Source organism: Cotesia typhae, unplaced genomic scaffold (assembly GCF_013202065.1).
Source record: "Cotesia typhae breed Kobodo isofemale line unplaced genomic scaffold, CoteBio_Ctyphae contig_4, whole genome shotgun sequence".
Taxonomy (NCBI): domain Eukaryota; kingdom Metazoa; phylum Arthropoda; class Insecta; order Hymenoptera; family Braconidae; genus Cotesia; species Cotesia typhae.
In genome coordinates this window covers 8,163,292-8,189,022 of record NW_027423748.1, presented here as the reverse complement: position 1 = coordinate 8,189,022, position 25,731 = coordinate 8,163,292, and the positions used below count along the sequence as shown (strand labels likewise).

The window sequence follows — 25,731 nt, the reverse complement described above, 5'->3', positions numbered from 1 at the left end:
TTATCTTTTATCTATAATAGATCAATAAGTTCTGTGATTTAAATAATTCATATTGGTAAATAAAAATAATAAGATTCAATTACCAATTATTTATGTTATAAATTTATTTATTTGTATCCTTATTAATTAGAAAAATTTTTATTATTAAATAGCAATACTAGCTAGATGTTCAAAATGTTTGTAAGCATTTACTTTGTAAGTATTTACTTAATTAATAATTATTAGGCAAGGTTGCTAGTAAATTTTTAATAAATTTATTTTTATTTAAGTAATTTAAAATTTTTTTGTCAATAATTTTTTTAATCAGTAAAATTATTAAACAATTATTTTTAAAAAATATGACATGGCTAATTTAAACAATTACAATAAAATAATTTAAATATTTATTTACTTTGATTTTAAAGTATCATTAATTGATTTAAACAAAAATTTTTAACAGATAAAATTAATAGCTAAATATTTAAAGTTATTATTTTATAAAAAATAGAGATTTGTGTTTATATCTTTTATTTTTTGTCTAATAACTAGCAATAATAAAAAATTACTGAAATTAGCAGATATTTAAAAATTTTTGGAATTTTTGCAATCAATTAATTATTGCAAAAAAAAATATTTAAAAAAATTTCGCGCTAATAATTTTAAATAATTTTTAAATGTGAATTTTTTTCATTATAATTTAATTGTTATGAAAATTTTTAAAATTGTTAAATGTCTGTTAAATTCAGTGTAATTAATTAAAATGATCAATATATATTTATTCATAATTTTTATCCTGTAAAAAAATTTATCTTATTCTTTCTTATTCTCCTTCTCTGCTTAATTCTTATTCTCACTCAGATTTCTTCCTTGTTTTCTTTATTACCTTCCGTTAAAGCTTCTCACTCTTGTCCACACATATATCGCAAACTGTGTAGGAGTGAAGCTGATTCTTGTCCCCGCTGTTGCATGTGTGGACTCTATATAATATTTACTACCACTATAAATACATATATATATATACATATATATATATATACATACAAATACTTCTACTGAAGCAAATCCCCAACTAAACTTGGTACACATGACACATGTGCGATGTATATGTCCATGCAGCCTCCAACTCCAAAGCAAAGTTAAACTACAGTGCAGTTGATAGTCAAAGTCGAGTGGTAGAGTCACCATCACCAGTCAGCCGGATAAAATTTTTACAGCGACCAGCTAACGCAGTAAAAAAATGCGTTGGCCACTAGTGTTTATACTGTCATTATTTATTGTTGCTGCAACAATCGCCTCCGATGATAAAATTGACAACGAGATTGATGTCGATGATGATGAACTTCTTCATAAAAAGTCTGAAGATCAAGAACAAGTTGAGGAAGAAATCACCGTAGGCGATGATGATGATTTAAAATCTAAAGATGGTGCTATCAATCACGAGGGACATAATTTCGATGATGACCAAGAAGATGATGAACGCGATGCTGTGATCGTTGAAGCTGAGTGGAAGGCTGCTGAATCCAATGATGATATTAGAGAAATTAAGCTGGAAGAAGCCTATGAACGTGCTGTGCAAAGTTATTTGGATGATAATTTTGAAAAATGTATTGTGGAATTTAATCTTGTTATTCAAAGGTATTTTTTCTTTTTTAATTAATTAATTTATTTTTTTAAATAATTTATTTCTTCAAATAATTTATTTTTTTAAATAATTTATTTTTTTTAAATAATTCATTTCTTCAAATAATTTATTTTTTTAAATAATTTATTTCTTCAAATAATTTATTTTTTTTAAATAATTCATTTCTTCAAATAATTTATTTTTTAAATAATTTATTTTATAAATTTTTTTCAAATAATTTACTGGCTTCTTTCAGATACAAAGAGTACAAAAACGCGGTAATTAATTGCCGTATAAAATGCCGTGATAGTGTATCGTACTTTACACCGATATTTTTTGAGAACATAGAAGATCTCCATTTTTACGAAAAAAAAGTCAAAGAAACACTCTGTCTTTTGAGATGCAATCAGGATTATCGAGATGTAGCAGGAAGTCAGGCGCTCAAACGCTTGCCGTCGAGTATAGAGCAGAAGATAATTGATTTGAAGCCATATGAGTATCTTCACATTTGTTATTATCAGGTAAATTTTTTTATTTTTAAGAAGAAAACAAAAATCATTGAAAAATTCATTTTCTTTAATAATTTTTATTGCTAAAGTTTCAAATAGTTTTTTAATAAAAATAAAGCCCAGAAACTATTTATTTACATAAGGAACCCTAAAAGTGATTTTCGTGATGTTAAATATTTAATATTACTTCAAATAAATATTTATAATTATAAAAAACATTTCATTGAATTGTGATAAATTGAAACATAAATATTTTTGGTGGGTCTACTAGCTTAATTTAATTTTTTGTAGATAAAGCCTTGAAGTTATTAATAGCTTCTTCTACGATAAAAAAATGCAAAAAAAAATCTAGAAAACAAACATTTAAAATTAAGATTAAAACTATGAAAAAAAAAAAATTTATCTTTTATTATGGTGTTATAAATTAAGTTAAGTTATAAGTTATGGATTGTAGTGACGGCATTAATAGCTAATCGCAATCGTTTAATTGATAAGCTTGAGACCGTAACAGCGTAGAAAAGTATATTTTTTATAGTTAAGTATTACAAGTATATCGCTGTTAGAAATTATTACAGACCGTGAGAAATGATTACTTTAAATATTTAATGTAAGCGCATTGTTTGAGCACATTGACTAACTTGCCCATTAAAATTAGCATCACCATAAAACAATTCAATAATAGTCAGTATTTTATTTTTGCGTACAAATACAAACATCATATTATATATTTAACATTTAATGGTAAATAAATGATCCAAGATTTAGGTTTACGATCCACGCGCGGATACTTTCATACGAGACATGTTGTTTCAGAAAAGCATAAGCCCGTTCTGGGCTAAACATTAGTTTTATTAATACATAATATTTTTAAAAGATTAAAATAATCATTTCCGCGTTTAAAACCCTTTTATTTTTTTTTATTTCACAGTTCGGAAGTTTGAAAGTCTAAATTTTATCGCTCCCTTCGTATCACTTGACCTCTAAATACTGTAGTTACCCAACACTTTAATAAAATAAATAAATTTTAATTATTTACTATTTTTAATAATTTTTTTATGTATATTAAAAAAAAATCGATTAGAAATTTCATTCAAAAAAATTTGGGAAAAAAATTTTGGCTTTCATGTTTTTGGATAAAATTTTTATTTTATCTTTTTTTGATATTTTTTTCTCAAAAAGTACATAAAAAAATGAATAATAAAAAAAAAGTTAAATATTAAAAGTTTTTTTTTTAAATTTATAAATTTTTTTGAAAATTGTGATAATCAATTTTTTTTTAATACTGTTCATTTTTTTTTATGTATTTAAAAAATAAATATATCAATGAAATCAATTAGAAAAAATGAAAATTAAAATAGTTGACTCAACTTGAAAATATTTACCAAAAATTTTTTTTAATTTTTATTTTAATTTTCATACTTTTTACATTTTAATCCTACAAAGAGATAGTAATTCAATTTCTTATTTAATTTAAAAATAACTTAAAAAAAAAATTAATTAATACGCGATACAATAAAAATGATTACGAAAACAGTTATCCGATGCGCGCTCTAATGAAATAATTTTATATTTAAGTTTTATAGCTGTAAAGTTTCAAATGAAATGAATTTTTGATGACCAAATGAAGGATCTAGAAAGCCGGAAAGAGTTTAAAAATTTTGTTGACGAAGGAAGAAAAACGTCATTCATTTAATATTTAATTTAACTGACATTGGACCCATCATTGTGGGAAGTGTCTGGTATTTTATGATAAAAAAATACTGATTTGATTTTCTGACAGTATCTTTGTTTTTATCGAATTTTAGTAATTACAAAAGTTGTTTTTTTTTTTTTTTTTTTTTCATTTATCAAAGTCTCAATTGTTTGAGAAATAAATCTTTTTTCTTTTATTACTCAACTCGGCTGTAAACTTAATTTTATTTATAGACTAATTTTTCGATAAGGTGAATTATAAAATTAATTTAAAATTAAAATATTTTTTATTTATTTTAGAGAAGCCGCTACCAAGAAGCAGCGAACGCAGTTTTTACGTATCTAGCTCAGCATTCAGATCATAAAATGAGTATAGACAATCTTCGGTACTATTTATCGCTTCCTGAAGTTAAAGAAACTGAAGTTTCAAATCTCGAAGCTGCAGAGTTTATAAAATTTTACGTCGAAGGAGTGAAAGCTTATGAAGAAGAATACTTTGAAGAAGCGATAGAAAATCTTGAAAAATCACTAAAATTTTATTTAAAGGCCGAAGAAGACTGCAGACTTTATTGCGAAGGACCTTTTGACCAAGGATGGCATCCTGAGTTTACTTCTTCGATTGCCAGTAAGCTTAATACCTTAATAATTATTTATTGTAAGACTAAAATAAATTTTTTTTTGTCAACAGATCATTTTACATATTGCTTAAAATGCAAGCGTGGGTGTTCGAGATTTTTAAACAGGATAAATGGAGATTATCAAAAAGATTTACTAGCAAGTCACTATAACTACTTGCAATTCGCCTATTACAAAAGTAAGTAATCCAAGGTCATGATATAAACTTCAATTTGCTTATTAGTTTTTATTATGATTACACTTTGTAATTTGTTAGCATATCATTTTATTTTGGCCTGGTTTTCATTTCATTTATCATAATTTCTTTATTGATAATGTCATATTAGTCATTTAAATTTTTCACTAAGAAATTCATATAATTCATTTAATTCGATCCAATTTTTTTTAAATTATTACGTCAGCTTCTTTAAATAATTAATGAAAACTTTGTTGTTGTAATATGAGATATTTTGATAACAATAATAATAATTAACTTTATGTTTATTTTATTTTAGCGGGAAATATTAAAAAAACTTGTCAAGCAGTAGAGAGTTATTTATTATTCTTCCCAGCAGATGAAACTATGAATTACAACAAGGAATATTATAAAAATTTGCCTAAAGTTCAAGAAGAATATTTTGAACCACGTCCAGTAAGTCGAAATATTTATTTTAAATCAATAAATATATTTTTAAAAATAATATTCAACTATTTAAAAATTTTTAAAAATTTTTAAATAATTATTTTACTTAAAAATTTAAATAATTTTTTTACTTAAAAATGTTTTATTTTTTTATTTTCAGGAAGCTTTTGAGTATGTTAAGCGCCAAGAATATGAACTAAGAATTCTTTCATTTATCTCTCAAGAATTTTCAGCAATCGACATAAAATTAAACGAAAAAAAAAAAGATAAAAAACAAGAAGAGGAGAAGGTAAAATATGAATAATAAAAAAAATGAATATAATTGTTTATCATTATAAAAATAATTATATATTGTAAAATTATTTTTATTATTACGATTAATTTTTGAAGATACGTAAAAAAATACTCAATTTTATATGAAATGTAAAATGTATAATAATAATAAAAGCAGCAATAGAAATAAAATAAATAAATTTTTATTAAAAAGTAACTAGATTATTAATGAATAAATATACAAGCATTAAAATGAATGAAAATTTGGATGCAGTGATGCATCGCGTTGGTCTAAAGAAAATAAAAGCTCTAGAATTCTATCAGAGACAACGTTCACGCAATACAACGCGATTCAATGCAATATCTATTTTTATAATGATAATAATTACATCAACAATATTAATCATAAAAATAATTAAGAAATAAGATATTTAATAATAAATAAATGAAAGTTAAAATAGAATTTAATTTTTCAGTTGATGGACCACCCGCCTCCAGGTCACTCACCTGCAGTACAAGCGATAATTAACAATCAGTCTCTACTGTACGAGCAAGAAGAAACTGCAAGGCGGGAATCACAAATTTTAGATTCGTTAGAAAACGTCAGAGTTGTTTTTAATGAAAAAGAACTTAATGGAACATTTCGTTATCTAGCTGATGGATTTGTCACCAAATTTCAGTGTAATTCACTTATAAAATTAGCTCAGGTGAATTTTTATTAAAATTTTCTTTCAATTTTAATATTTCTTCTGGGAAAAAAAAAAAATGAATAAATAAAATAAATAATTACAGACGGCTGCCGTCGTAGGCGATGGATATGAAAATAATAAAAGCCCTCATTCAAAGTACGAACTCTTTGAAGGGCTAACTGTCGGAAGAGCAGCTTTGGTATTTATATTCTTCTTTTTAATTAAAATTAATTTAAAATAATCTGAAGAAGTTATCTGAAAAGTAGAAAATTAATTTATTTATTTATATTAATCCAGATGGTTTACTTCGGTCTGTTGACTCCAGACTACTTAGAACTATTCCTAAAGTCATCAGAAAAAGCTCGCAGTCATGTGGAAAGGTATTTCAATCTTCACCAACACCTGTACTTTACTTACACTCACCTGGTCTGCCGTTCAGCTCTTCCCGGTAATTTTTCCATGCAGGTCCTAAAATTCCTCCTTTCCATAAATTTATCCATCAATTTAACATCGAACATTAAACTATTCAGTAGTTTATAAATATAAGCAGAAAAAAAAATACTTATTTTATTATTTTTAATTATTCATTTCTTAAGAAAAAAACATCGACATATTTTTTTATTATAGACATTTTTTATTACATTAACCACGGAAAGAACAAGATGATACTGGATATCATCCCAGATTATACTCAGTGATATCTGGATTATACTGAGTGATATCTGGATTATACTCATTGTAATCTGGATTACACTCATTATAATCTGGGATGATATTCAGTGTCATCTTATTTTTTCCATGTGGGTAAAAAAAAAATAGCTTAACTTGAATTTTATTAAAAATAATTTCTATTCAACTAATTTTTGAGACAAAATTATATAAAATTTTAAAAAATGTAATATATTTTTATATAAAGAAATTTTCTTACTAAAAGTATTTTTTTTCTTAATATAATAATAAAATTTCTAACTAAATAATAATTTTAATAACAGGTTCGCCAGTAAACCAACAAGTATTCAGCCACGATATCCACGCAGACAACTGCCTGGCGATTAAAGAAGGCGTTTGCCTGCACGAGAGTCCTGCATACACCTGGCGAGATTACTCTGCAATCGTTTACCTAAACGACGACTTTGAAGGCGGAGAATTTATCTTTGCAGCGGATCCCAAGGCGAGGAACATTCAGAGTGTCGTTGATCCGCACTGCGGCCGCATGGTAGCGTTTTCTGGAGATGAGAGAAATTTACACGGCGTGAAAGGTGTTCACAGAGGCCAGAGATGCGCTCTTGCTCTTTGGTTCACGCTAGATAAGAGGTACGACGAGCTGGAGAGGAAACTAGCTTGGATTATTTTGGACAGAGTTAAATTGAAAGGTCCTGTGAGCGTTGATGTTCAAAATATGAGTATTCCTCTGAATTATGATAAGTTACTCAGCAAACGGTTTAAAGAAGACGATCTGTTGAAACTTTTATTACAAATTTCTAGACATTAAGTCTTGTACTTCTTCTTTTCTGCAGTATTTTTTTGATTGTTGATTTTTATTTAGAATTTTATTTTTTAAGGCCAGTATACAAATTTTTTTTTAGAATAAATGAGACTGTTTATTAAGTTGAAGCTAAAAAGTAATTTTTAACTTTTTATTTTTTTATCTGATTATTAAAAAATAATTGATAATTATTTACAAGTGGGGTCAACCTAATTTTGGGCCATAATTAGGTGAAAAATTAACATTTTCAATAATTTGGTGGTTAAAACTATGGAAAACTGCTTAAAACTATCTACCTCAGTTTTAACTTCAATAGATGTAACATATTCATAAATAATTAACAAATCATTTATATAAAATATCCTAGATAAAGATCTTTATTAACACAAAACATTACATTCTATTATTGTTTTGTAATTTTTTTTTTTTTTTTTTTTTTTTTTTACAATATTTCTATTGTAACATGCGTTTATTGCATCCTTTTTTTTTTTTTTTTTTTTTTACTTAAAATTTAATTTTTCATTAAGTTATTATTACTTATTTCTTATATTTTTAATTATGCAGGCGCACTGTGTGTGTTGTTATTATTACTTTATTTTTTTACAATGTACACGGTTTATATTTATTTATTTACATGTAACCATTTATTTATAATGCAGATGCTGTATTAAATTTAAAAAAATTTAATCAATTCAATTTCGCATTTTTAAATAACAATCGAACATGTTTAATATCAATTCGCTAATTTTCTTACAAAGACAAACATTTATGCTGGACAAATATTTTTATTATTATGTAATTTTAATTTTAAGGTAAAAATTATTTCAAACGTAAATTTTTTTTTTATCGGTAAATACTGTACGAAATGGAAAAATGAAAATTTTTTTTTCTTCTATCAATTATAGAGTTTAATTATGATCTTCGAGTATCACAGAGTGCTCTCAGTCAATTTAAATTAAAAAAAAAAAAAAAAAAAAAAACAATTCACCAATTAACGCTAAGAAATTTTTTATAATTAATTATTCGGTCAATTTGAATAAAGTCAGGAGTATTAATTGTTTAATTAAAATAAAAAAATATTAAATACCACAAATACTATTTTTTGATATAAATTAATAATAAACTTCGAAGACAATCACGTAGATATGTTATTAATTCCAAAATAATTATAAACGTCGATATCGACTTGATAAATTTTAAAATATTATTTAAAAACATATTTCAATTTTTAAAAAAAATACTAATTAGATATAAAAATTATATTAATTTAAAAAAATTTTTAATTTTTAAAATTAAAAACATTTTTTATATTTTCGTACAACAAATTATCAATTAAATTAGAATTAATTATTCTGCACCCAGAGTTCATTTCAAATATTAATTTTTTTTTTCTATTTATTTATTATATAAAAAAAAAGAAAAAAATGTTGTCGAATAAATTCCTTAAAAATTACGTAAACAACAAATATTCAATGCAATAAAGATATTTACATTCACATAATATATACCATAATTATCAATAATATTCATTGACAATAATAATATTAATAGTTGACTTATAATCAACATTTACGGCTTTAGCCTTTGGTGTTAAACATTAAATCTTAATTAATATTAAATGATAATATCAATAATTATTTTTGATTCTAGTTTTTCATAATATAAATGCCCTTCGACTAATTTAAATCAACGAGACCAATTAGATCCTAAAAAACCGATTATCTTTGGTATCCAATGGCCTTAATCCCTTAATCGTTATTTTAATCAATCAATTACCGGGAAAAAAAAAAAAAAAAAAAAAAAAAAAAAAAAAACTTTTATTAATCGGCAGTGAATAAACAGGCAAATATTTAAATAATAAACATCGGTATTTTTTATTAGTTATTACTGATGTTATTATATTGGTGAATTACCCGATCTTGGGGTCCACTGAGGCGAGGGTCAGTTGCTGGCAGAAGGAGGCGCAGCGTATCGTGATCGTGGATCTGAGTCGCCATCGCAAATGTATTTACCTGTTGTTAAAAATTTTATATGAAAATTAATTTAACATTTATTTAAGAATTTTTTTTAATAAATCAATTATGGCAAAAAAAAAATTATAAAAAAAATTGACACATAGAAAATTGTAATAAGGTAAAAGACAAATCAATTCTAAAAAAATTAATAAATATAATTAAAACAAAAAAATGGTTTTTTTAAAAAAATATTTGATTTTTTTTAATTAGAATAAAATTGCAAGTGTCAATCAACCAGACCAGTGTCAATAGCTGGGTCTTTTTTACCTTAATAACCTTTAAAAATACCAATTTGTAATTTAATAATACGTTGTATAAAATTTAATAAATTATTTGAGTTAAAATTAAATTTACCGGAAACAAATCGACGCTTGACCAAACTCAATCTATATCCGGGGCCAACTAATTCGAATTCAACTCCCGACAGAGTTGTGCCTTCGCAATTAAATTGCGTGAATATAGTTCCTTGAGTGCCGGGACCGCGATCAATTTCAACTCGAGCTTTTAACGATCCCACTCCATTAGACTCACTGTGCTGTGAAAGCTCTGTGAACTTCCAGAGTAGACGATTTGTGTCTGGTAGCCATTGGGCGGAGGGTTTACTGTGCATACTCTTGAATCCCCCGTCGATCGGCGCGGCTACATGAAGATTTAGTAGCGGACTTGGGGATGCCATCGCACGGCTGTTGTATTTGTAGTCAATCTGGAATAATAAATATTAATGTCTTACGTCTTTATTTCTTTTAAATAATTTTTAAATCTCCGAAACTTTATTAAATTTATAAGTTAGTTTATATAAAATGTATAGAAATAAATTAAATGAATAATCAATAGATCCTTGGCCCAAATACGCCCTAAAAATCTTAAGTACTTAACGTTAATATATTGGACGTGGATAGATTAACTGCTTAGCATATATACGAGGGCAATATTTCGCAAAAGATATCGATTTACGATTATCAAATAATTCTGTACCTTCAAGTCAGTATGTGTCGGTTCACATTTCCAGTAGGCAACAATCTGAAACGGACATGATGCCGCGCCTTCTTTAGCCTTAATTTGATATTTAAGAATATCGACATTGAAGTACGACGCTGTGGGATTTTGCTCAGCTTGACGACGTAATAACGTAGTTAAGGCACTCATATTAAAATCAAATATTGTCGTTTCTGTTGTTGTGTGGGTTGGATCTCTATTTGGACATAAGTATCAATTAAATTAATAATAACAATAATTTATAATTCAATAGTTATATCATAAGTCAAATTTTTTATCAATTTGGCGTGCAAATTTTTTTTTAATAAAAAAAATTTTTTTAAATCTTAAGAATTTTTTTTTTTATAAAATTAAATTTTAAAAAACTTTTACTTAAAAAAATTTTTTAATAAAACTAATATTTAGGGTAAAAAAAAATATAAATATTATAAACAAAAAAAAAAATCTACATACATGCTGACAAGTTGAGTATTAGGAATAAGTCGTTCCAGTCGATTAGTATTTCTCATTCTAAAAGTCAGTTTAGCTGGACTCGGATTATTAGCAAGTACAGCAACAATCCCAGCAGGAAATGAGAGCATCATATCCCCGCTGAGCTTGACCTGACAGCGAGTCTCATCAGTACCGCGGAAGTACGAATGAACGATCTCGTGAAAAGCAACAGCCAGTGGAATAGTATCAGCAAGCCCGATGGTAAGCGGAGAAGGGCCACGGGATGATCCAACCCCAACTCCAGCAGTGCGAAATTCGAGACTCGCGACACTATCAGCTCTGGATATCGTAGCTGGGGACATCCTCCCACGTGGACCTCCTTCGCTGCGACGTGATGGGGGTCGTGGGATTATTATTGAGCCTGTTGGAGTTGATGACGCCGATTGCTTGGGCGGCAAGGCTGGCGTGATGTCACCTACTTCGGAGAACAAATCTCCTTCTGTGGAAGAAATAAACTATTATTAGCAGAGATTATTTATTAATAATATCAAAAGACTGTATGGCAAGTTTATTTATCTTTCTTCTTATCTCTTATCGGAGGATTAATCACCTGGAAAACGTGTGTGAGATTGAATGGGAGGTGCTGACTGTGGAGGCGCAGGTTGCGGAACCGGTGAAGTAGAAAGCGGAGGTGGACTCTGCAACGGTGCGTAAGGATGACTTGCCGTGGGCGTTGATGCACTGGACGGCGTACTGCTTGGATTAAAAAGATTAAGACCAAGTAAATCGGAGCTAGGTTTTCCACCTAGCTGTTGTGATACTGACTGAGAACGTTTCATATGGTGATCTGAGTCATTGTTTGATCCTCTTCGACCCTGCAATTTATTTCATTATTTTTTTAATTATTTACTTCTACATAATTAAAACATTTTTATGAATATAAATTCAAAAATAAAAATTATTTCTAGATACATAATTAAAAAATAACCTTGTATCTTGTGAACTATTGACATTTTTGAAGATATAAGCTCATCCCGATGTTACACTCATCAAAACCTTTCATTTGAGTACCCACATCAATTTTTCATATATTTTATATATTTATATATATTTGTATATATGAAAAATATATGAAATTACATGTGGGTACTCAAATGAAAGCTCTTGATGAGTGTAACATCACGATGAGCTTGTATCTTTAAAAATTTCATTAGTTAAGAAAATATCCTACAATTTAACAAAAATTATTATTTAATAAAGCAAAATTTTATTTATTTATAGTTCACAAGTCACATAGTGACTGCAACGTTCCTAGTAAATAATTAATTTTACCGTTGGAGCTGGTGACAATGAAAGATTTTCCACAGTAGCACGTAACTCATCGACACTAGCACTCATTGGTGCTCCGCCATTACTCAAAGGTTTTATTTCCACCCTAATTTTACGCTCCCTCTCATCATCAGACTCAGTGTCAGAACTCGAGTAAAATCCTTTTTCATTCTCCCAAGGATCTGGCTTCGGACGAATGCAGTATCCATCTTCGTCCACCTCTGGCGTTGGAGTTTCTGATTTTCTGCTCTCGTCTTTTTCTTCTCTGTTTAAAAAAAAAAAAAAAAAAAAATTAATAAATTTATCAACAAGCTCAATAGCACGCCCAGTGCACTATTAAATAAATAAATAAAAAATCTCTTCACTTATTTATTTATATTATTTTAATAATCATAAATAGTTAGTAGATTATGTGTAACTCTTTAATTTGTTGCACTGGGACTGCTGATAATTTAGATACTGACAGGTCTGACTTTTCTTCCTTGTTACTGTTAGTATCCACAGAATCCTTTTTCTTCTTAGCTTTCTTTTCTTTTCGCTTTTCACGTCTGCTTCGCAGAAACCCTGTCGATTTATTTACAATAACAAAAATTAATATTGCTTATTAAGTTATTTTATTTTTAAACATAGTAATAGTAAATTTATAATTAATGATTACAGAAAAGAAAATAATAAATAAAATATTATTACTAAATCATTAATTATTGCAATCAGTTGAAACCATAATAGAAACCAACTGCGTCAGTAAGAATTGAATACGTACGACTGTTTTTTACAAAAAAAAAAATTTTTTTTTTTTTTTTTCAATCAATCGAATCCCAATTCATTCAAGTCCCTCACAAACTTCTACTAGTTTTACTTATTTTTTTTAGATTTCAGATAAGTGCAATGATATCTATGAGAAGAAGTTATTAGGCTTTCTACACGCACTACAATTTTCTAAAATACTAAATTTATTTTAAAAAAAAAAAAAAAAAAAAAAAAAAAAAAAAACTACTGTTTACAATAAAAATAGCAATAATTATAGTAATAATAATAATAATAATAATAATAATAATAATAAAAATAATAATACTTATAATAAAAAAAATTTAACCATCACCATTTTTTAAGTCAGACGTGAAAAGATTGTGATAAATTGTTTTTCTAACATATAATTAATTAATTTTTTTTTTTTTTTATAAAAAAAAATCATGCTAAATTTAAAAAAATTAAATTTTTTTTTTTTTAAATAAAAATAATAAAATAATGTATAACCATGCACTATAATTGAAGTTGTTGGAGTAATTTGTAATTAGACGGCTCACCTGAGGCATCCCCGTCAGTAGCCGCCTGTTCTCAACTTAAACGTCCATCTCCCTTTAACTTATCTTACATCTTTTTTATTTAAAGTAAAAATAGTAACAATTAATCATAATTAACGTAAAACATGTGCTCAGTGACAGAAATTTGTAGATATTTATAAAAAAAAAAAACAATTATAGACGAACTTAATGATTATTTTTGAAGAGGTAAGACATTGAATGAAATTTATTGGTACTGAAAATAAGAAATTTAATTTTCTTAAACAAAAAAAAAAAAAAAAATTTTAATCTGCCAGATGTCTTTTAATTTCAGTACGACATTGAACGTATTATCTAATTAAATTCGAGTCTTACATCTTCTGTCAGACGGAACTAGATTATATGCTTGTAAGTGCACACACCGATGATTAGCATGTAAACCTCATTTATTTTAAACATATTTATGTGTAATATATGTATACTGGTTTTTAAATCTAACGTCCAGGCATTAATAACGTGAGTTATTTTAAATAATAATTTATGAGGAATTGACAAACAAAAACCAAATAATAAAACTGATTTTTTTTTTTTGACGGTGAATACGATTATGAAGTTTTAATTATTCAATGATTATAGAATATATATATATATATATATATATATATATATATATATATATATATATATATATATATTTTTTAGTTAAATAATTTGACCCTTCAATAATAGCCGTAATGATTGTTAGAAAAACAATTTAAGAAAACTGTTAATTTAAATATTAAATATAATTTTGAATATTTTGTTATTTGTTAGTATTTTTAGTCTACAAGCATTTGTTAGTAATAATAATATAATAAAAGCATGAGTTAGTTCCTAAGGCATTATGATAGTGCTTTGGTGATTTATATTTTGTGTAGAATCCGGAATCAAAAGTCTGTGACAAAGCTTTTCAACAAAGACAGACAGGCAGACAGACAGAGAGGCAGATCACCTTTGATAGATTATATCATCGACTATTTTGTAGTAAGCAACGGATAATAGTCAATAATTAATAATTAACTATTATAACTAGCAGAAAAAAGCCGTAATATATAATAAATTTGACTGTATATATTTGATCAGAATTTTTTAAAAATTAAAATTCTAAAGCCTGATATAAATATACACAGATCAGATAAATAAAAAATGGCAAAATTAAATAAATATTATTGCTCTAATCAGGTCTAAATTTTTTTATAATTAATTTAAATCAGAATGTTGTGGACCAAAATGATGTTATATTTTTTATTTAATCTTCGAAAACATTAAATTGCTAAAAAAAAATTGTGGCAATTCGCGGGGGTTTCCTCATTACTTGACGAGAGTCGTAAGTTTTTATTTTTATTTTTTAATTTTTTTCTGTATTCTTGTAATGATAATAAATAACTTATAAAAAAATGTATAGTAAAAATATTGATTGCCTTTTTTTATGGCACTTCAAAAAATTACCTGAAATTCATGCTTCCAGACTAGAATACCCCCTCCCTTAAGGACTATGTGTTTTTATATTGTAAAATTTTAAGGTGCCTGATGATGTCAGAATATAAAACTGATGAAACGTCGCATGTTAAAATAAATGAAATAAAATATATAACATCATTTAGGTCCACAATATCCTGATTTAAATGAATTATAAAATAAATAGCGATAGATTAAAAATTAATAGACGTTTGAATAAATATTAAATTATCGCAACCGTAAAATTACGTAATTTAATATCCGTGAGAGTAAATTTTATAAAAGCTTGAGCATTAATAGAACAGCTACATCTGCATCTAATTTTGTTGATCAATAGATCCTGTATGCATTTATAAATAGTTGATGGTTGATAGTAAATAGTCGATAGTTGGTAGCTTTGTTTAGACAAACTAATAGCAAATAAGCTTTTGAAAACATTTGCTAGTAGCAGATGTAGCTGTTTTACGAAATAAAATGGTCTGAACAAAGTCAAAGTGTTGGTAAATGATAAAGCAGTTACATTTAGATCCTCTGAGAGGGTTCCTGGAGATGCTGGAAGGTGGATTGTCACCTTGAGGAGTGACAGGTGCCGAACCGGAACCTGCTTGCCTCTGCCTCTCTGAAACAATCACTCATCGCTCATATTTTTCAGCCGCGTCCCGGACTAACTTATCGTTAGCTTTTATATTCTACCATCATTATTTTAACAGTAATCCTCCATTAATCTGTTTCAATTTCTCTTTGATTAATTATACATAAAATTTATTCTGGCAATTGAATTTTCTTTTACGGTTAAAACAATCGTGACGTACACGTACAAATGACACGCCTGAATTCCTATTTAAATTCCAGGTATTTGATTAATTCGATCGTGCCGGACTAGCTATAAGCCATTCAAAGTGCCTTCGGCATTCACCCGCACCTTGATTAAAAATACACACACACGTCAACACATATATACATATACATACACATGTTATGTAATATATTGATGAATATAAAACTATTGATAGTTTTAAACTTTTTTATAAATTCGTTTTCCAAACATCCAAAGTTTTATATTGAATTCAATTTTAATTAAACACCCCATACTCATTTTCTTGTTTTTACTACTACTGTATAAATATATATTACATGGAAATTGTTAAAGCAAAACAATACGTTTGTGCATCATCCTTCCTCAGCTGCCAATGACTCACAAAGTAGCGTGACTAGACCACAAAAGCATGATGATTGTCAAATAATAAATAAAAATTTATATTATTAAGGGAATAAAAAAAATTTTGTATCTAGAATAGTCACATGATAAAATCGATTTTTTTTTTTTTTTTTTAAAAGTGAAATTTAGTGTAATTGGAAATATCTTGACTTGAATTTGTGCCTTTTCAAGATTTCATATAATTTTCACCGACAGTCAATTTATTATGACAAGTATTTAGGCTGCATTCGAAAATACTCTATCTCTAGATATATAATTAATAAATGCAGCTATGTGCTAAAATCACATCAGTCTTATTTTGTTTTAAGAAAACCATTAAATATATATGTATTTTTAATTTATATTAAGATGATTGATAAAAATTATTTTTCTTAGGTTTTTTTTTTTTACTAAAAAAATTTTTAAAAAAACGCATTTGTAAAAATTAAATTTTTAACGACCACCTTAATATAAAAGACTTTGCCTCAACACAAAAAATGTAAATTCCAAGTAAGAGTATTTATCTCTAAGCCAGATGTTTGACGATGACAAGGTCAAGTGTTAAAAATATATGTCAGTAAATTAAAAGCATTCCATGTTAAAGTTTACACTTTTACACTAAATTTGTGTTGAGGCAAATGCGAGGGTAGCGCGGTAAATAATAATTTTGTTTAATTTAGTGTTTCGTAGTAATAGACCTACCCTGGGAGTTGGACATAAACAGGTTGAGAAGCGAGGTGGTACGACGAGAGCCTTTGGTTGGAGCGTCTTTATCTGTATTTTTATCCTTAATCTTGTACTTTTTATTATTATCTTTAATATCCTTGTCGTGATTATAATCTATAGCAATGTCCCCGTGATAATCACCAACCACAACCTTAGCCGTCTGACTTTGGTTTTTCTTAGTTGTGTTGTTGTTTTGTTTGTTACCGGCAACGCCTGTTTCCCCGTTGGTGCCTTTGGAACTCGGAGGATCCTTTATGGCTGCTGTTGTTCCCGTGGTATCGGCAGTTACGCCACCACTTCCGATGCTACCACCAGCACTGCCGCTCTCCGGTTGGTGGGTTGAATTCGCCATCTCAGCAAGGCTCGTCATCACCTCGTCGTACTCTACCACCCCTAATTAATTCATAATTATTTTATTATACATCATAGTGGCCAGAATTTCACCTTAATTTCTAAATAACAATTAATAATGAATTGTGTCAAATTTTTAATTTTGAAATTTTTAAATTTTCATTGAATCAAAAATTAAATTTTCTAAAACTTTTGTTGTATATACATCATGGATCATATTGTTATCATTATTTTACTATAATTACCTGGTCTTTCAAATCCTGTGTATTTAGATTGGACAAATTGTTCCAATAGTTTGTCTACCGTCATATCAAGACACTGTCGTTTAAAGTCAATGTGAACTTGACCAACTTGTTCGTGATTTGTTTGAAGAACATCTGCGTATGTGTTTAAAAATTCTTTCATTTGACGTAAATGTGTTTCTTCAACATCTTGAAATCTCTGTAAAAAATAATTTTTTAGTACTTCAATAAATATTTTTTTTTTAAACTAGTTAAAAAAATTAATCTAAATAATTTGAATAAGAAAAGCTTAGTCGCCATATAATTTGTCAATAATTTCAACATTTTTTTGACATGTCAGAAATATTGATACTGATACAAGTATCAATACAGATAAACTATTTTTGAATACTATCAGAATATTTATGACACATTTATCAAAATTTAGAAAATTACTATAACAAAACTGTATTTGACATATCTATCTCCAGTAATTTTATCTTACGCGTAAAATTAAGAAAGATAAATAATAATAATAAAAATAAAATTACCCTGCAGGCTTGAGACATTTTAGTTTCAAAGTCATTTCTAACAATGGTATATTTATCTACAAGAACTTTATAATCATCTTGAGCTTTTTTAAACTTAGCCTCAGCTTTTTCAAGTTCCCGCTGGCTCGCATTATCCTTTCGCAACTTCTCCAATTCGAGCCCTTTTTGCTGACACATGTCCTTAGCTTTTTGTAGTGTCACCGTAATACTCTGGATATTCTGAACGACCTCGAGGGTCGACGACTCTTCCTCTTTCACCTGAAATTCATCATTTCGTTATATATACACACACATACTTACTATTACACACAATTCATTTTTTTTAACGACAGTTGAAACTTTTCATAGCTTTTTTTTTTATTTATTCTATAAAGTACTCTACCAAGTGGGCGTATACTGATAAGCGTGTGTGCGAGATAAGCGGAGAGATTTATCTTGAAAGCCAGGAACTGTGTTTTAAGAGATATTTAAATATCAATGGATGTTTACGAGTTTACAAATACTTACAGCTTTGTGTCTTTTGTGGAGCTCATCGGCGTACTTGGAAACATCTTTTATCAACTCCGACACCCGCTGGGCCATCTGCAGATGCAGACTTGCCAATTTTTCTGCAGCTCCACGTAAGGCTGCCCATACTGGAGCAAATGTTCCCTGTATGCTGCTGCTATTGCTCGCTTGTTTTGCAACTTTGCTTAATAATTTGTAGTTATTCTCTTCGATCGCCGAGCGCTCTCGCAGAAAATCCGCAAGCTCTTTACTTGCCACCACACCATGCTTCATATTATGATACAACACGTCAAATCCATTATTCTTTTCACCCTGTAACAAAAAATCAATTATTTATTTATTTATTTATTTTTTTTAATTTTATTTATCGGAGATTGTTTTTAATCTCAGAAAATGGCTTGATTTTTTTTCAAGACAACTTTTGGAGGTCATAATGTTCAATTATAACCCCGTAAATAAAAATTTAAATCATAAATTATATTCATTTATTTTTTTTTTCATTTGAAATATGAATGAGTTTGTTTTTATGAATAAATAAAAAGTGAATGAATTATTTATCAGAAAAATTGAAGATAAAAAAAATGTTTTTAATGAGTAATTTTTTTTTTTAAAAACGATGTTATATTTTTTTTTTTTTTTTTTTTTTTTTTTCATAATATTAAAATCAACAGACATCTGAGAATTTTTTAAATTATAGCAAAGAAAAAAAAATAAAATTGTAATTTTTTAATACTAATTTTTTTTTGCAAAAGTAATATTATTTGTTGCTAGAATTACGCATTTATAAATTCTATAATAATAATATTATTAGAATGACATAATTATTAAATCGACCGGATAATTGGGTATAATTCAAGTAATTATTAAAAATAAAAAACAATAATATCTATAAATAAAGACAAAATATTAAAACGAGAAATAATATTATTCGAGCAAATAATTAAAGTTAAAAATAAAAATTTCATCTAATAAAAAAGACAATTGTACAATACAACTCTATTATACAGTAGACTGTGACGCACAAGGTATACATATAAACATATAATATCACGGGATATGATTGATAAAGAATTCAAGAGACAAGCATCCAGACGACGTTGAGTAGTCACATAGCACACACATTGTCGGAGTACAATATATAGTAGGCAGTATGTAGTATGTAATATGTAACCAAGAAGTAGCCTCATGGGTATAAATTTCTTTCAACTGACTTTAATTTTTTTGTTTATTTCTTTTCCACGCGCTCTTTTACCTTTTCCCTTTTATTTAACATTATAGTCAATCCCATTACCCATGATTTACAGGTCTTACCCTTATCCATACTCTTACCCTTCTATTGTAAGAGTATCGGGTAAAAACTCATAATAATACCAACTCGAAAAGTGACTTTGTACTGCTATGCGCTCTTCTCGTCAACCTGGTGGTTTTTCTTTCCAGACCAATAGAAGGTCAACTGGCTCAACCGGTTTTCATAGATTTTCTTTTTCTTCATCCTCATCCTCATCATCATCATCATCATCATCATTATCATAGACCAAAAAATAGCAAGTAATTTCAATAATTTTTTCATTTTTAGATTCAAACTCAAAGGAAGCACAAATAATCAATTATTACCGGTTGAATTTGCCTCATTTATTCGACAGGCTTTAAATTGAAGCTTTGCTGATATGATAAAAAAATAAACTTCAAGGTAAAGCCTGGTACTCGAGAAAATAATTTACAAAAAGAAATATAATTATCCAATTATCCAAAAAAAAAAAAAAAAAAAAAAAAAAAAATTTACAAACGCTAGAGTTATTTGTAGCATAAATGACAAGCTGACGAGAAACTTGAAATATATTAAAGCCATTTAGCTTTTTAACATTGATCGGCCTACAAATTATTTCTTTGTGTACTTCATATGTCTGCGTACATATAATTCGTATGTGCTTGTGCGAGTATGAGTATATCTTTTATCATCAATCTTTTTTTCTCTCCATATATTATGCTTTTAATATGTACCCACTTGTTCGCAAATTATGATATTAACGACAATAGATTCTCATTAATCTCGTCATTGTTTTTTATGTGTATGTACAGGCTGCTGATCTAATATAATATATTCTAATCTAATAATATATTCGATGCTGGGTAGTAATTTAAATTTAAATACATAAACATATTTTTTAGATAGTATACAACTATCGACTATTTAAATACTTATGTAAGAAAGTGTTTAGCATACACATTTTAAACACTTGAAGAGAATAATTTTTATTAAAATATACTTCAATAAATTTTTTACAAATTTAATTTAGGTTTCATACTTGGATTTTTTTTTTAAATGTTTGAAAAATTTTATTAAAATAATTGAATAAAAATATTATTTAATGAATTATTCAGAAAAATTTTTAATATTCCATTTTTTTCTGATGTTTTATGAAGCTCAGTAATTCAAATTTAAGACAAATATTTTAAAGTAATATTTATTCATCAGAATAGACATGAATAAAATTTTAAAAAATGAATTGTCAATAATTTTCAATAAAGAATTTTTTTTTTTGTAAATATTGGCGTAAAATAAATTTTACGAGTACATTTTTAATCGTTTATGCAATAAATTTTTAAAAAATGAATTAAAGTATCAATTTATAAAAAGTATTTAAATAACAAATTTTTTAAATGACTTCATTGAAACTTCTTAAAAGTATTTTCACCAGGTATGTATAAATTATAATAAAAAATATATCACTAAAATGTTACTATGGTATTTTATCATTACCCATTACTCTTTATTACTCTTAACTTTTTCCCTCTACTTTAAATTTTACACCCAGTGCACCTGTAAAAAAGCAAGAGCTCTAAGCCATGCAAATGGTCTTTGTTTTATGGATATTAATGCCTGGCTTAAAGCACCCAGCATCAAGTGAACTAAATAAAATATTTATTTTGTTAAATAAAAAGCTTAATTTACAATAATTTGTAAATTTTAATTATTAATTAATAAGTATCAATTGTGTTTATAAATATAATTATTCACAGCCACTGCAAATATAATATAATACATTTTTTCTCTTCAATATGATGAAATATATACACACAATTTTTATCAGTCCTCGTGTATCTCTGATTACACGTGATAAATTAAAAACAAATACTTAAATATTTTAATAGATATATGAAAATGTTTGCTCAACCGTACATATCACTGTTATGTGTTTTATTCATTATTTAAATATATTCTAAGTAAGTACGCACTCGCTCATAACGAAAGGATGTTTAAACAAAAAGATCTGTAACGTTTACATTTCTACTTCCTTTAATTTAATATTGTAATTTTTTAATCCAAAATTTTGTTTATTTTTTTTTTGCAAATTTAATATTTATTTTATTAAAATTTTTAATAATAAATTAAAGAATTTGTATCAGTAGATATGAACATTTAATTTTTCTTAAATAATTAATTTTTCTACATTGATATTAAAATTTTTTCAATTAAAAATTTTAGTTTATAATTTTTTGCAAATTAAAATATTATAAAATAGCAAACAAGAATTTATAATAATTTTTAAGTACAAATTTCAATAATTAATTTTTTTTAACATTAAAAATTTTATTGTCACAATTTTTTTTTTTTAATCAAAAATTTTAGAACTAATAAGCTGATGTTTTCTTTTTACAATAACAAATTATGAAAATTAATGTGACAGATATTTATCAAATTTAATTAATTTTTGTAACAAATAAATTGTGGCGAAAAAAAAAAATACAATTTTTTAAAAATTTATTTGTTAAAAAAAAATTAAAAATTTTTCAAGTGATTGCTAAATTTAATATCAATAATAAATTCAAAGTTACATAGTAAAAAATTTAATAAATTAAAAAAAAATTATTAAAATATAAAACCAACTTTTTGAATAGATAAAATCTGAAATAATTTACAAATAAAAATAAAACATAAAATTTTGAAATTTTGAATAATATTACAAGACTCGCATGTACATGTACTCGTTACAAAAACGCTTACTATACGTATAGTCAATTTTATTCAGTAGTAAGTAGTAACGGTCTGAAAGATGTAACGTATTTACTCATTCTCTCTCTTGCTCTCTCGCGCCTCTTTTTGTATCTCATAACACCCGACGCGAGTAGCAAACGTAAGAGAGAGACCGCAAAAAATAAAATACGTGAGAAAAAGAGAAGGTGAAAGATCGTGAAGAGAAAGGATAAGCCGACAGTTTGGGTTGAGAAAGAGAAATAAACAAAAGCATCGAAGGACACTAACTATCCTTATCCTTTTTCCTCTCTAGCTTCGTAGATATTTCGTCTCTTTTATCGTTTACGTCCAACCCAATATAAAATGCCTAATATAACGTAATGTAATGTAATATAATATATAATATGTATATAAAATCCACTTGATACTTATTAAATAGCCTACGTTAAAAAATATACAGGTTTTTACATTAATTTTAAATTAACATTTATATTTATTTACATACATAGCACCTTTATATCAATTCATTATTACTATTCGATTGTCTTTTTATCTACGACATTCTTATAACTTAACTCACTTATCACTTTCATTTTTCTTATCATTTATACAACACATCCGACGTCAGATTTAAATATTTGATTATTTTAATTATTAATTAGCCATGAAATTAATTAAAAAAAAAATTTTTTTTAATTTGAAAGAGCCGGCAAACAATTAAAAAAAATTTAGAAAATATTAGAAAATTTTTTACTATTTATTATTTTGGTATTTTGTAAAATAAATAATTATACAAAATATTTTGCGCAAATTAAAACAATTTATTTTTTAAAAAAAATTTTTTAATATCTGTCAACTTCAGTGACATAAAATAAAAACGTTTTAATTTTGCTAACCAGTATTATAAGAAAGGTTAATTTTAACTAGTAACGAGTGTCAATTGTTTTTCTGTGTTGATAATTGACTTCCTTACAAAAACAAAAAATAGTCTGCTGTTATTTTATGTTTCAATTAACAATAATACTGAAAAGATCAAACACCTGACAGTAATTTTTATAAAGTGAAAATAAAATAATTAACAATTTTTAAAATAAAACCAAAAAAATATGTGATACTGAAGTTAGCTGACAGCTGTAAATTTTTAAAATTTTTATAACAAATCAATTACAACACTAAAAGTGCTTCTAAACAATTTCACTGCTAATTTTCTTTAATTTTAACATGTGAAATTTTTTTCATAACAATTTAATTGTTATAAAATTCTTAAAAAAATTTATAATTTCTGTCAACTTCAGTATTATAAAAAATATTAGTGTCGGTTGATCAATTAAATTTATTTTAAATTAAAAAAAAAAACATTTTAATATCATTATAATAAAGTTAGCCGACATTTTTGATTTTTTGACTGCTTAATTTATTAAATTAGAACTAAAAAACTGCACTTCTAGTTTTTTAACTTTTTCACAAATAAAATTTTTTTTTCTATTTTTTTTGATAAAAAAAAAATATATATATAAAAATTTTTAGATGTCAGCTAACTTTATTTTCATTTTAATATCACAATAAAAAAATAAAAAACTTACCCAAAAATAATCAGCAAAATCTACAGTCATGATGAGCAATCAGATCATCCTCAGCAATATCATTAATTATTATAAAAATCACGTTTTTTGTAATTAACTAATTATATATAAAAGTAATAATAACTATAATTTTATATTTGAAATATTATGGTCTACGCCCGGGAAGTCTTGGTCTAGGTACCGTTGTACTGTATTCTATTGTCTGTCATTCAGCATATATATGGTAATCTAAAGTATAAAACACCGGGATTAAAAATAATCCATATATTAAAATAAAATAAAGTACTTTTAATATTAATAGTTAAAGTAAATGATAAATGATTATTAAAATAATGTTTACGGGCAGATAAATAAATTACTAATGTATAATTAAATTTGCGTGATTGTAATAACACTAAAACATATTATAATCTTATTGCAATATTGCACCGCACTGCACCACTGACTGTTATTTAATTTATTCAGCTGTACTTGGGTAATAAGATATATAGGATGTGATTGAATGCGATGAGGATGATAATTGGCGATAATACTGGCTCGGGTTCTGGTCTAGTGTTATGCACATTTAATTTCAAGTAGCACTGAGCAGCGGCGATGGTGACTGTGCAAAAGCGACAGAAGGGTCAACTTTTATGTATTACTTGTGTATATATTGCTGTCTATGTTCCAGCACTTGTTCTTTTCCTAGACTGGGTACTGAGTACTGAGTACTGAGTAACTAGACTGACGGCTGAAAGACTAAGACACTCAACTCGATATTACTGGAGTTGCTCGAGGCTTCAAGCTTCCTAGTTTTATGTTTTATGTATATAGATTAGACGTTGATGTTATGTAGACTGACGACGAGGTTTCACGTTTTACGTACCCGTTTGCCGATCGTTTATTCTCTACTGCCGTGCTCTGTGCTCGACTCGTCTGCTCTTGCAACCGTGTTGTCATTTCAGCTCTAAGTATCACTACTAGCGACATCTTGTGTGTGATCTTAACTACTGAGAGCTTGGCGGATAAATGAGAGAGTGGAAAAATTTTTTTTTGAAAATCCCGCGATTTTTAAATTCAAATTTAATTCCCGCCTTTTTTAAAAATATTTTTTTAAATTAATTTATTACAAAAAGTAAAAATATTCTTATCTAAAAAATTAATAAAACTGTAAATTTAATTTTTTTTAATATTTTATTTTTTTATTTATAAAGTTTAATTATAACAAAATTTAAAAAGCGCGAAAATGTGATATAAAAGTACTGACTTACCGTATTTTAAAAATTTATTAAGTATTTTTTAAATCGTTAATTATAAAAAAAATATTTAATATCTTCTTCAAAATAAAATTGCAAGTGTCAATCTGGGCTTTTTACCTTAGAAGTTAAGTACTTTTACTTACATTAAAATCCTTTGCATTATCTGGTATCATCATAAAAATGTATCAAATAATAAAATAAAAGTAGATTCTTTTCTGATTCTGAAATTAAAACAAAATTAAATATTGATTAAAAAATTTTTAACAAACTTACCATTTCTCTGAATTTTTTTCAATTTGTAATCAAACTATTTAATTTTTT

At 26.5% G+C, this 25,731-nt stretch overlaps 2 protein-coding genes across 9 annotated transcripts; one reads left to right on the top strand and one right to left on the bottom strand.

The window, feature by feature from the left end:
* The first annotated feature begins 1,121 nt into the window (after positions 1–1,121).
* LOC141527073 (prolyl 3-hydroxylase 2) lies at positions 1,122–8,490 on the top strand. The gene is made up of 10 exons (XM_074242337.1): positions 1,122–1,614; positions 1,857–2,121; positions 4,102–4,426; positions 4,490–4,615; positions 4,932–5,068; positions 5,220–5,348; positions 5,809–6,039; positions 6,125–6,220; positions 6,319–6,469; positions 7,014–8,490. The coding sequence occupies exons 1-10, from the start codon at positions 1,217–1,219 to the stop codon at positions 7,511–7,513; spliced, it is 2,358 nt and encodes a 785-aa protein (XP_074098438.1). The 5' UTR covers positions 1,122–1,216; the 3' UTR covers positions 7,514–8,490.
* Positions 7,988–25,062, bottom strand: LOC141527071 (F-BAR domain only protein 2). Of its 8 annotated transcripts, none has more exons than XM_074242331.1 (14): positions 24,173–25,062; positions 18,614–18,925; positions 18,107–18,364; positions 17,580–17,775; positions 16,960–17,376; positions 15,580–15,678; positions 12,699–12,843; positions 12,283–12,544; positions 11,776–11,825; positions 11,561–11,703; positions 10,972–11,449; positions 10,498–10,714; positions 9,877–10,225; positions 7,988–9,519 (listed from the first exon to the last, which is right to left on the bottom strand). In XM_074242331.1, exons 1-14 carry the CDS (start codon positions 24,200–24,202, stop codon positions 9,449–9,451), a joined length of 3,027 nt encoding a protein of 1,008 aa, XP_074098432.1. In that variant the 5' UTR covers positions 24,203–25,062; the 3' UTR covers positions 7,988–9,448. The 8 variants fall into 8 exon arrangements, with proteins under 8 accessions (XP_074098432.1, XP_074098429.1, XP_074098430.1 ...); XM_074242328.1 differs by having other exon boundaries at positions 11,561–11,825; positions 24,173–24,400; positions 24,513–25,062; XM_074242329.1 differs by having other exon boundaries at positions 11,561–11,825; positions 24,173–24,400; positions 24,814–25,062.
* Positions 25,063–25,731: the final 669 nt, after the last annotated feature.

What these genes read in the sequence shown, in the direction of transcription:
- LOC141527073 (XM_074242337.1), top strand. Translation starts at nt 1,217, where the DNA reads ATGCGTTGGCCACTAGTGTTTATACTGTCATTATTTATTGTTGCTGCA. An exon ending in CTGTCGGAAGAGCAGCTTTG is followed by an intron (nt 6,221 to 6,318) that starts GTATTTATATTC and finishes ATATTAATCCAG; the next exon opens with ATGGTTTACTTCGGTCTGTT. An exon ending in CTGCCGTTCAGCTCTTCCCG is followed by an intron (nt 6,470 to 7,013) that starts GTAATTTTTCCA and finishes TTTTAATAACAG; the next exon opens with GTTCGCCAGTAAACCAACAA.
- LOC141527071 (XM_074242328.1), bottom strand. Translation starts at nt 24,202, where the DNA reads ATGACTGTAGATTTTGCTGATTATTTTTGG. An exon ending in AATACTCAACTTGTCAGCAT is followed by an intron (nt 10,715 to 10,971) that starts GTATGTAGATTT and finishes ATGTCCAAATAG; the next exon opens with AGATCCAACCCACACAACAA. An exon ending in CGACACATACTGACTTGAAG is followed by an intron (nt 10,226 to 10,497) that starts GTACAGAATTAT and finishes TTATTATTCCAG; the next exon opens with ATTGACTACAAATACAACAG.